Source organism: Oncorhynchus mykiss, chromosome 13 (genome assembly GCF_057628025.1).
Source record: "Oncorhynchus mykiss isolate SJ-2025 chromosome 13, ASM5762802v1, whole genome shotgun sequence".
In the NCBI taxonomy this organism is placed as follows: Eukaryota; Metazoa; Chordata; class Actinopteri; order Salmoniformes; family Salmonidae; genus Oncorhynchus; species Oncorhynchus mykiss.
In genome coordinates, this window is record NC_143034.1 from 75,927,140 (window position 1) to 75,939,347 (window position 12,208).

Here is a 12,208-nt window from a genome sequence, read left to right on the forward strand (position 1 = left end):
ACTTCGGCGATGTAATTTACAAAATAGCCTCCAACACTCTACTCAGCAAACTGGATGTAGTCTATCACAGTGTCATCCATTTGGTCACCAAAGCCCCATACACTACCCACCGCTGTGACCTGTATGCTCTCTAGTTGGCTGGCCCTCACTACATATTCGTCGCCAAACCCACAGGCTCCAGGTCATCTATAAGTCTTTGCTAGGTAAAGCCCCGCCTTATCTCAGCTCACTGGTCACCACAGCAACACCCACCCGTAGCACACGCTCCAGAAGGTATATTTCACTGGTCATCCCCAAAGCCAACACTTCCTTTGGCCGCCTTTCCTTCAAGTTCTCTGCTGCCAATGACTGGAACGAATTGCGAAAATCACTGAAGCTGGAGTCTTATATCTCCCTCTCTAACTTTAAGCATCAGCTGTCAGAGCAGCTTACCGATCACTGTACCCGTACACAGCCAATCTGTAAACAGCACACCCAACTACCTCATCCCCATATTGTTACTTACCCTCTTGCTCTTTTGCCCCCCAGTATCTCTACTTGCACATCATCATCTGCACATCTATCACTCCAGAGTTAGTGCTAAATTGTAATTATTTCGCCCCTTTGCCCTATTTATTGCCTCACCTCCCTACTCTTCTACATTTGCATACACTGTACATAGAATTTTCTGTTGTATTATTGACTGTATGTTTGTTTATGTGTAACTGTGTTGTTGTTTTTGTCACACTGCTTTGCTTTATCTTGGCCAGGTCGCAGTTGTAAATGAGAACTTGTTCTCAACCTGGTTAAATAAATGGGAAATAAAAAATAAAGATGATGTAGTTAATTTGGATTTTGTGTATGTGGTAACTACGGGATTTGGGCAGACAGTATGAAGATGGGCTAAAAGTGAAATCCCAGATCACGCGTTTAGGCGATGTCATGGCAACGTTGGCTAGCAAAGCTCATGCGTAGAAACACGTCATCGGGAATAGCGTTCGTCTTGCGCCGAACTGCGCATGTGCATGCAGTCAAAGGAACTCCTTCGATAAAAAGTCGTTTTTCAGAAAAATGAAAACGTGTCAGTTTGTCCCTTTCACGAGGTTGGAGTAATATCATGTTCAACTACTGAAGAAGTCGGCTCCAATCTAGGTTGTACCTTTAGATTTTGAGAACATTAACAACTAAGGACGAATTTTCCACTTCTCTCATTGACTTGTTATACCCCAAACCCACTCCTGGTATGTTTGTTCTTTTTCGTTCGCGTTCCCGGAAGTCTCGCGATGCTGTACCTCTGGACGTAGAAACTCTGTGGTTTGGGGTGACGCATGTGTTTTCTGGTGGGTGTGTTCTTTCGCGGTGTTCAGTGCGACGTTTCAGTAAAGTTCTAAGATGGCGACGGTGCATCTGAGAATCGGGGACCTAGTTTGGTGAGATATGCATTTCTAACTTACTTTAATCGTTTTATTCCATTCGAATTTCATCGTTTACATTGAATCCGTGTCGGGTCAACTCAAATCGCGCTTTTTAGTTACATTTGATCAGGTAGATGTGACAAAATATTCGTTTACTAACGGTAGTTGTCGATCGACCTCAAAACAAATACGTTACTGCCTGTTTAGCCCGAGTCAGCATAGCCATTAGCTAGCCAGTAAACTACTTAGCTTTGCCGCACCCAGAGAAGTGAAACCGGACGCAACTGTATGTAAATATTGCTCAATCCATATTCTAGCTATATTTATACACTGGTTAGTTTAGCTATCTCTACATGTTTACTGATGACATCTGAAAAGTGTGTACTGTGATGTTTGAGAGACAACATCATTCTTAAATTAGCCAGTTGAGCTAGCTAACTAGATATTAATCTGGGGACTGTGCCACCCGGGACATCTTGTTCGAAGCCAATGTTTACTGCGACGACGAATGCAAGGGGTCGTGGAATATTATTATATTCTGAAAATCTAAACGTTATCTTGATAATGCAACGTTTATTCATCAATCAAATGGCAATGTTTTTGTTTTAGGGGAAAGCTCGGGCGCTATCCTCCGTGGCCAGGCAAGGTAAGATCTGTCGAATTCAAGCTAGCGACATCTGAACATCATTGGTCGTTTTGACTAAAGAATGGTATTGTATGCTGAACTGACTAGCTACACGTAAGTGATATTGTGATTAACTTTCTTTGTCTTTCCAGGTCGTCAGTCCTCCAAAGGACCTGAAAAAGCCAAGAGGGAAAAAATGCCATTTTGTCAAATTCTTTGGAACTGAAGACCAGTAAGTAAACAAACCTACTACATCACTTATCGCTAATATCCATATCTAGCTTGCTTCCATCACTTATCCAGTTGTGTGTGTGTGTGCAGTGCCTGGATAAAGGTGGAGCAGCTGAAGCCATACCACCCCCACAAAGAGGAGATGATCAAGATCAACAAGGGCAAACGTTTCCAACAGGCCGTGGATGCAGTGGAAGACTTCCTGAAGAAGAAAGAGAAACAGGGGGGGAAAGAACAGGTGAGGTAGTTGTACCCCCCCCCCCCCCCCCAGACAGGCAGAAAGGAGCCAGAAAAGTCATTTCTAGACCGTTTTCTTCCGTTTCATACCTAGTGAACATGACTGTTAGTCCAAAAGCCACGGGTAAAGAACAGGTGAGGAGGGTATAATGTTGTAGTCAACAGGTGATGTCACCTGGATAACCCAGACACACTTTAGTCATTTAGCAGACACTCTTATCCAGAGCAACTAGGGTTAAGTGCCTTGCTCAAGGGCACATTGACAGTTCTTTTTCACCTAGTAGGCTCTGGGATTCGAACCAGTGACCTTTTTGTTACTGGCCCAACGCTCTTAACCGCTAGGCTACCTGCCGCTTTCCGTAACCTCCCTCCCTCAGCGTGAAATGTCTCTAGGTGGTTACATGAGTTTTTGAGGCAGACCAGGGTTCTCGTCTCGGTGGAAGCTGGAGGAAGTGGTATGGGTTCTAGTCTCGGTGGAAGCTGGAGGAAGTGGTATGGGTTCTAGTCTCGGTGGAAGCTGGAGGAAGTGGTATGGGTTCTAGTCTCGGTGTAAGCTGGAGGAAGTGGTATGGGTTCTAGTCTCGGTGGAAGCTGGAGGAAGTGGTATGGCTAAGCAAGCGATGTGATGTCTGTCACATTGCCACCAAACAGATGGGATTTGTCCAACCACCAAAAAATGTACCTCGGGTCAACACTCTTAACTGTTCATCTAAATGAGTTCAACAACAGTTGGACTATGTCACTGTAATACTGAAGTGGAGAAGTAGGGAGACCCACCTGCCTTGTCTATACATTCATAGATTAGTTAGACCAGGGCTTTCCAACCCTGTTCCTGGAGAGCTACCCTCCTGTAGGTTGTAACTCCAACCTTGTTCCTGGAGAGCCACCCTCCTGTAGGTTTACAATCCAACCCTGTTCCTGGAGAGCTACCCTCCTGTAGGTTGTAACTCCAACCTTGTTCCTGGAGAGCTACCCTCCTGTAGGTTTTAACTCAAACCTTGTTCCTGGAGAGCTACCCCCCTGTAGGCTTTCACTCCAATCCTAATCTAGCACATCTGATTCTAATAATTAGCTGGTTGATAAACTGAACCAGGTTTGTTACAACTGGGGTTGGAGTGAAAGGGTTAATGTATGGCTCTGTTATTCCCACATAGCTCTGAGGGGAAGGGGGTTAATGTATGGCTCTGTTATTCCCACAGAGCTCTGAGGGGAAAGGGGTTAATGTATGGCTCTGTTATTCCCACAGAGCTCTGAGGGGAAAGGGGTTAATGTATGGCTCTGTTATTCCCACAGAGCTCTGAGGGGAAAGGGGTTAATGTATGGCTCTGTTATTCCCACAGAGCTCTGAGGGGAAAGGGGTTAATGTATGGCTCTGTTATTCCCACAGAGCTCTGAGGGGAAAGGGGTTAATGTATGGCTCTGTTATTCCCACAGAGCTCTGAGGGGAAAGGGTTAATGTATGGCTCTGAGGGGAGAGGGTTAATGTATGGCTCTGTTATTCCCACAGAGCTCTGAGGGGAAAGGGTTAATGTATGGCTCTGTTATTCCCACAGAGCTCTGAGGGGAAAGGGTTAATGTATGGCTCTGAGGGGAGAAGGTTAATGTATGGCTCTGTTATTCCCACAGAGCTCTGAGGGGAGAGGGTTAATGTATGGCTCTGTTATTCCCACAGAGCTCTGAGGGGAAAGGGTTAATGAATGGCTCTGAGGGGAAAGGGTTAATGTATGGCTCTGAGGGGAAAGGGTTAATGTATGGCTCTGAGGGGAAAGGGTTAATGTATGGCTCTGAGGGGAGAGGGTTAATGTATGGCTCTGTTATTCCCACAGAGCTCTGAGGGGAAAGGGTTAATGTATGGCTCTGTTATTCCCACAGAGCTCTGAGGGGAAAGGGTTAATGTATGGCTCTGAGGGGAAATGGGGTTAATGTATGGCTCTGTTATTCCCACAGAGCTCTGAGGGGAAAGGGTTAATGTATGGCTCTGTTATTCCCACAGAGCTCTGAGGTGGAAAGGGTTAATGTATGGCTCTGAGGGGAAAGGGGTTAATGTATGGCTCTGTTATTCCCACAGAGCTCTGAGGGGAAAGGAGACTCTAAAGGAAAGAAGACACCAGCTAAACCTCTGAAGATCCTAGAGGAAGATGACGAAGACCTCAGTGCCCTGAAAGACCCCTCTGAGAAGGTTAGTAGTGGACACTCAGAAGTGCACCTAGTGTGGTGGACCCTCAGACATACAGAAGCTGATATAATTTAAAAAGGGCCAATTGTCCAACACCTGCTGTGGTATCAGGTTACAGCTAGGTGTTGGTCCCACTCCCCTTTCAGCATCCTCAGATTGGCATGAACTCACACAGAGACCACTGAAGATCTCACTGATATACATCCCTAGTAGGTTCTCCAGTCTATCTCTACAGGGTGACTGTGTACCCACAGCCAGGTAAATACATCAGACATCTCACTAGATATAGGCTCTCTGATCAGCCCTAGTGGGTTCTCCAGTCTGACTGTGAACCCACATTCTCTCTCATAGTGTATCTAGTCTTTAAAGTGACTCCAGGGGTCTCTACCTGACAGACCTGACACCCCACATTATCACAGTGTATCTACCTGACAGACCTGACACCCCACTCCACATTATCATAGTGTATCTAGTCTTTAAAGTGACTCCAGGGGTAATGGATCTCCCTGACAGACCTGACACTCCACATTATCATAGAGCAGTTCTAGTTTATCTAGAATCAACACAGTGACTGTAGTCAACGTCACACCTGTCTAGAGGTAAAGGTGATCTAGTCTACAGTGTGACTGAGTGAACTACCAGGGTAATGTCTCCCTGAAGACCAGCCTTACACTGCACATCTATCGTTGCTTCCATAGATGAACTACCAGGGAGTAGAGTCAATCTGATCCACCCCACTCCCCAGTATTAGGCATGTAGTGTCTGTCGTCTTTAAAGTGACTACCAGGGTAATGTGTGTCTCTCTCCCCGAAGGACCTAACTGACTCTGACCCAGAGCCGTCCAGTGTTGAGCGACTAGGGGGCCTGGGAACTACTGGACCCGTCTCAGGATTCAAATGGGAGAGCAGTGTAGGTGGAACCCGTCTCACAGCCCGCCTGCCTTAACTTCCCCCTTCTCTTCCACTCCCTTTGCCTTCGCACGCTACAGAACGCAGGGGTTACTGACCGACCACTGGACCTGGGGAGGTAGAGGATGCAGGGTTTTGTCCCAGCCCAGCACTAAGGTCTGATTAGCTTGGTTAGCTGAGATCTGTATGTGCTTTATCCTAATCCTAACTCAAGAGGAAATATTTTTAGTCCAGGACTAGACTTAGTCTGTGTTGGGGTAACCCCCCCCCCCCCAGTAAAGGGGTTTGACTTGATGTTTACCCGGATTTGCTTAAAAGCACATACAAATGGGACCTTTCTAATCCAGTTTTAGTGCTGAGCTGGAACAAAAGCCTGCACCCTCTGGTTACTCATCCAGGACCAGGGGTTGGTGACCACTGTGGTAGAGAGATGCTGAGTGGGAGTTCCTCTTCAACATGACTAGTCAGAAGGAAACAACGCGATGAGGCGTCATGCTTTGTAATCCCAGTCATTCTAACGTGGCAGAAGAAAAGCTAGAGTTTCATATTGGAGCTAAATACTTGATTTTTCAGATTTTTAAGTAAACATTTCTGCTTAAAAAAATATCAAGCATTTTAAAGAAAACGGGAACAAGTCATTTTTTTTTTTGTAGCTTTTGCTGTACAGAAACATTTGCTCCATCCAGAAACAAAAATTCCACATATGATTATAATAGATTCTTACACCATATTAGAGCAGGGAGTCAGTCAGTGACGAAGTTAACAGTATCAGATGGACTTCAGCAACGACTGACTATGAATCGTGACGCTAAACTTCTCTGATATTCTCGTCTGTAAGACCTGCGGTTCATCCTGCTGCTCGTGGCAACGTCACATCGCCGAGGCTCAGTGTAGTCTGGTCCCTGTCATGTTGAAACACGTTACCAGGCATCCAACAATATCTGATCCTCTGTGCAGCGTAGAACTGTGTAGAATGTATTCCTGGAGCAGTACCTCTATGGATGTCCCAAATGCCAGCCTAATTCCTGTATAGGGTATTACTATTGACCAGGGCCCATAGGACTCATGTTAAAAGAAGTGCACTATATAGCCTAGGGAATATGATGCAACCTCAATCAGGCCAGGGAGTCTCTTGAGAGAATACTACTAGTTTAGCAAATACTGCTACTACTACTACAACTACTACTACTAATGCTGCTACTACTACTACTACTACTGCTGCTACTACTACTACTACTACTGCTGCTACTACTACTAATACTGCTACTACTACTACTACTACTACTACTGCTGCTACTACTACTAATACTACTACTACTGCTGCTACTACTACTAATACTACTACTACTGCTGCTGCTACTACTATTGCTACTACAACTACTACTACAACAACTGCTACTACAACTACTGCTACTACTACTACAACTGCTACTACAACTACTGCTACTACAACTACTACTACTACAACTACTGCTACTACTACTACTACTACAACTGCTACTACTACAACTGCTACTACAACTACTACTACTACAACTGCTACTACAACTACTGCTACTACAACTACTACTACTACAACTACTACTACTACTATAGCTACTATTACTATAGCTACTGCTACTACTACTATAGCTACTACTACTACTACTGCTACTACTACTATTTCTATAGCTACTACTACTATAGCTACTACTACTACTACTGCTACTACTACTGCTACTACTACTGCTACTACAACTACTACTACTACAACTACTACTACTACTACTGCTACTACAACTACTACTACTACTGCTGCTACTGCTGCTACTACAACTACTACTACTGCTACTACTACTGCTACTACTACTGCTACTACAACTACTACTACTACTACAACTACTACTGCTACTACAACTACTACTACTACTACTGCTACTACTACTATTACTATAGCTACTACTACTATAGCTACTATTACTACTACTACTACTATAGCTACTACTACTATTACTATAGCTACTGCTACTACTACTATAGCTACTACTACTACTACTACTGCTACTACTACTACTGCTGCTACTACTGCTACTATTACTATAGCTACTACTACTATAGCTACTATTACTACTACTACTACTACTACTATAGCTACTACTACTATTACTATAGCTACTGCTACTACTACTATAGCTACTACTACTACTACTACTACTACTACTATAGCTGCTACTACTATAGCTACTACTACTATAGCTACTACTACTATAGCTACTACTACTATAGCTACTACTACTATAGCTACTACTACTATAGCTACTACTACTACTATAGCTACTACTACTACTACTATAGCTACTACTACTGCTACTACTACTAAAGCTACTACTACTACTACTGCTGCTACTACTGCTGCTGCTACTACTGCTGCTGCTACTACTACTATAGCTACTACTACTACTGCTACTACTACTAAAGCTACTACTACTACTACTACTGCTGCTGCTACTACTGCTGCTGCTACTACTACTATAGCTACTACTGCTGCTATTACTACTGCTGCTATTACTACTGCTGCTATTACTACTGCTGCTACTACTACTACTACTATAGCTACTACTGCTACTACTACTATAGCTACTACTACTACTACAGCTACTACTACTACTGCTGCTATTACTACTGCTGCTACTACTACTACTGCTACTACATGGAGCAAAAATCTAAACTCAACATGTAAAGTGTTGGTCCCATGTTTCATGAGCTGAAATAAAAGATGCCAGAAATGTTCCATTCGCACAAAAAGCTTATTTCTCAGCGCTCGGCAGCCCCCCTCTGTGAGCTTGTGTGGCCTACCAGTTCGCAGCTGAGCCTTTGATGCTCCTAGACATTTCCACTTCACAATAACAGCATTTACAGTTGTCCAGGGCAACTCTAGCAGGTCAGAAATATGACAAATTGGCTTGTTGGAAAGGTGGCATCCTATGACGGTGCCACATTGAAAGTGACTGAGCTCTTCAGTAAGGCCATTCTACTGCCAATGTTATCCTATGGAGATTGCATGGCTGTGTGCTCGATTTTTAGACACCTGCTAGCCGACTCCACTCATTTGAAGGGGTGTCCACATACTTTTGTGTGTATTTATCAAGAAGCTGATTACACAGCATGATTATTACACAGGTGCACCTTGTGCTGGGGACAATAAAAGGCCACTCTAAAATGTGCAGTTTTGTCACATAACACAATGCCACAGATGTCTCCGTTTTGAAGGAGCATGCAAATGGCATGCTGACTGCAGGAATGTCCACCAGAGCTGTTGCCAGATAATTAAATGTTAATTTCTCGACCATAGAGAATTTGGCTGTACGTCCAACCCGCCTCACAACTGCAGACCCACGTGTATGGCGTCGTGTGGGCGAGTGGTTTGCTGATGTCAGCGTTGTGCACGGTGCCCCATGGTGGGATGGGCAGCCATAGGCTATGGACAACGGACGCAATTTTATCGATGGCAATTCGAATGCACAGACATACCGTGACGTTGTCCTGCCATTCATCTGCCGCCATCACCTCGTGTTTCAGGAAAATGTTGGTCAGACCAGATACTGACTGGTTTTCTGATCCACACCCCTGCTTTTTTTTTATTATTAAGGTATCTGTAACCAATAGATGTATATCTGTATTCCCAGTCATGTGGAATCCATAGATTAGGGCCTAATTAATTTATTTATTTAAATTGACTGATTTCCTTATGAACTATAACTCAGTAAAATCTTTGAAATTGTTGCATGTTAGAGAATACGGGTAGTGGTGGGAGGTTAGAGGATACGGGTAGTGGTGGGAGGTTAGAGGATACGGGTAGTGGTGGGAGGTTAGAGGATACGGGTAGTGGTGGGAGGTTAGAGGATACGGGTAGTGGTGGGAGGTTAGAGAATACGGGTAGTGGTGGGAGGTTAGAGAATACGGGTAGTGGTGGGAGGTTAGAGAATACCGGTTACTGGTGGGAGGTTAGAGGATACCGGTTACTGGTGGGAGGTTAGAGGATACCGGTTACTGGTGGGAGGTTAGAGGATACCGGTTACTGGTGGGAGGTTAGAGGATACCGGTTACTGGTGGGAGGTTAGAGGATACCGGTTACTGGTGGGAGTTTAGAGGATACCGGTTACTGGTGGGAGGTTAGAGAATACAGGTTACTGGTGGGAGGTTAGAGAGTACGGGTAGTGGTGGGAGGTTAGAGGATACGGGTAGTGGTGGGAGGTTAGAGGATACGGGTAGTGGTGGGAGGTTAGAGGATACGGGTAGTGGTGGGAGGTTAGAGGATACGGGTAGTGGTGGGAGGTTAGAGGATACGGGTAGTGGTGGGAGGTTAGAGGATACGGGTAGTGGTGGGAGGTTAGAGGATACGGGTAGTGGTGGGAGGTTAGAGGATACGGGTAGTGGTGGGAGGTTAGAGGATACGGGTAGTGGTGGGAGGTTAGAGGATACGGGTAGTGGTGGGAGGTTAGAGGATACGGGTAGTGGTGGGAGGTTAGAGGATACGGGTAGTGGTGGGAGGTTAGAGGATACGGGTAGTGGTGGGAGGTTAGAGGATACTGGTTACTGGTGGGAGGTTAGAGGATACGGGTAGTGGTGGGAGGTTAGAGGATACCGGGTAGTGGTGGGAGGTTAGAGGATACCGGGTAGTGGTGGGAGGTTAGAGAATACGGGTAGTGGTGGGAGGTTAGAGAATACGGGTAGTGATGGGAGGTTAGAGGATACGGGTAGTGGGGGGAGGTTAGAGGATACGGGTAGTGATGGGAGGTTAGAGGATACGGGTAGTGGTGGGAGGTTAGAGGATACCGGGTAGTGGTGGGAGGTTAGAGAATACGGGTAGTGGTGGGAGGTTAGAGAATACGGGTAGTGGTGGGAGGTTAGAGAATACGGGTAGTGGTGGGAGGTTAGAGAATACCGGTTACTGGTGGGAGGTTAGAGGATACCGGTTACTGGTGGGAGGTTAGAGGATACCGGTTACTGGTGGGAGGTTAGAGGATACCGGTTACTGGTGGGAGGTTAGAGGATACCGGTTACTGGTGGGAGGTTAGAGGATACCGGTTACTGGTGGGAGTTTAGAGGATACCGGTTACTGGTGGGAGGTTAGAGAATACAGGTTACTGGTGGGAGGTTAGAGAGTACGGGTAGTGGTGGGAGGTTAGAGGATACGGGTAGTGGTGGGAGGTTAGAGGATACGGGTAGTGGTGGGAGGTTAGAGGATACGGGTAGTGGTGGGAGGTTAGAGGATACGGGTAGTGGTGGGAGGTTAGAGGATACGGGTAGTGGTGGGAGGTTAGAGGATACGGGTAGTGGTGGGAGGTTAGAGGATACGGGTAGTGGTGGGAGGTTAGAGGATACGGGTAGTGGTGGGAGGTTAGAGGATACGGGTAGTGGTGGGAGGTTAGAGGATACGGGTAGTGGTGGGAGGTTAGAGGATACGGGTAGTGGTGGGAGGTTAGAGGATACGGGTAGTGGTGGGAGGTTAGAGGATACGGGTAGTGGTGGGAGGTTAGAGGATACGGTTAGTGGTGGGAGGTTAGAGGATACTGGTTACTGGTGGGAGGTTAGAGGATACGGGTAGTGGTGGGAGGTTAGAGGATACCCGGTAGTGGTGGGAGGTTAGAGGATACCGGGTAGTGGTGGGAGGTTAGAGGATACCGGGTAGTGGTGGGAGGTTAGAGGATACCGGGTAGTGGTGGGAGGTTAGAGGATACCGGGTAGTGGTGGGAGGTTAGAGGATACCGGTTACTGGTGGGAGGTTAGAGGATACGGGTAGTGGTGGGAGGTTAGTTGAATACGGGTAGTGGGGGAGGTTAGAGGATACCGGGTAGTGGTGGGAGGTTAGAGGATACCGGGTAGTGGTGGGAGGTTAGAGGATACCGGGTAGTGGTGGGAGGTTAGAGGATACCGGGTAGTGGTGGGAGGTTAGAGGATACCGGGTAGTGGTGGGAGGTTAGAGGATACCGGGTAGTGGTGGGAGGTTAGAGGATACCGGGTAGTGGTGGGAGGTTAGAGGATACTGGTTACTGGTGGGAGGTTAGAGGATACGGGTAGTGGTGGGAGGTTAGAGGATACCGGGTAGTGGTGGGAGGTTAGTTGAATAGGGGTAGTGGGGGAGGTTAGAGGATACCGGGTAGTGGTGGGAGGTTAGAGGATACCGGGTAGTGGTGGGAGGTTAGAGGATACCGGGTAGTGGTGGGAGGTTAGAGGATACCGGTTACTGGTGGGAGGTTAGAGGATACCGGTTACTGGCGGGAGGTTAGAGGATACGGGTAGTGGTGGGAGGTTAGTTGAATAGGGGTAGTGGGGGAGGTTAGAGGATACCGGTTACTGGTGGGAGGTTAGAGGATACCGGTAGTGGTGGGAGGTTAGTTGAATATGGGTTACTGGTGGGAGGTTAGAGGGTACCGGTTACTGGTGGGAGGTTAGAGAGTACGGGTTACTGGTGGGAGGTTAGAGAGTACGGGTTACTGGTGGGAGGTTAGAGGATACCGGTTACTGGTGGGAGGTTAGAGGATACCGGTTACTGGTGGGAGGTTAGAGGATACCGGTTACTGGTGGGAGGTTAGAGGATACCGGTTACTGGTGGGAGGTTAGAGGATACCGGTTACTGGTGGGAGGTTAGAGGATA

The 12,208-nt window shown here is 46.6% G+C and overlaps 1 protein-coding gene across 16 annotated transcripts in view; it reads left to right on the top strand.

Moving 5' to 3' along the window:
• The first annotated feature begins 1,286 nt into the window (after nucleotides 1-1,286).
• Nucleotides 1,287-12,208, top strand: part of glyr1 (glyoxylate reductase 1 homolog (Arabidopsis)) — a 39,788-nt gene continuing 28,866 nt past the window's right edge. For 6 of the 16 annotated variants that reach the window (XM_090197680.1, XM_090197682.1, XM_090197681.1 and 3 more), the window contains exons 1-6: nucleotides 1,298-1,409; nucleotides 2,004-2,040; nucleotides 2,172-2,251; nucleotides 2,341-2,488; nucleotides 4,556-4,666; nucleotides 5,477-5,572. In XM_090197680.1, the coding sequence (XP_090053806.1) occupies nucleotides 1,372-1,409; nucleotides 2,004-2,040; nucleotides 2,172-2,251; nucleotides 2,341-2,488; nucleotides 4,556-4,666; nucleotides 5,477-5,572 (510 nt within the window). In that variant the 5' untranslated portion in view covers nucleotides 1,298-1,371. Of the gene's footprint in view, nucleotides 1,410-2,003; nucleotides 2,041-2,171; nucleotides 2,252-2,340; nucleotides 2,489-4,555; nucleotides 4,667-5,476; nucleotides 5,573-12,208 lie in introns of all 16 variants that reach the window. The other 10 variants (XM_090197684.1, XM_090197686.1, XM_090197688.1 and 7 more) reach the window with 2 other exon arrangements.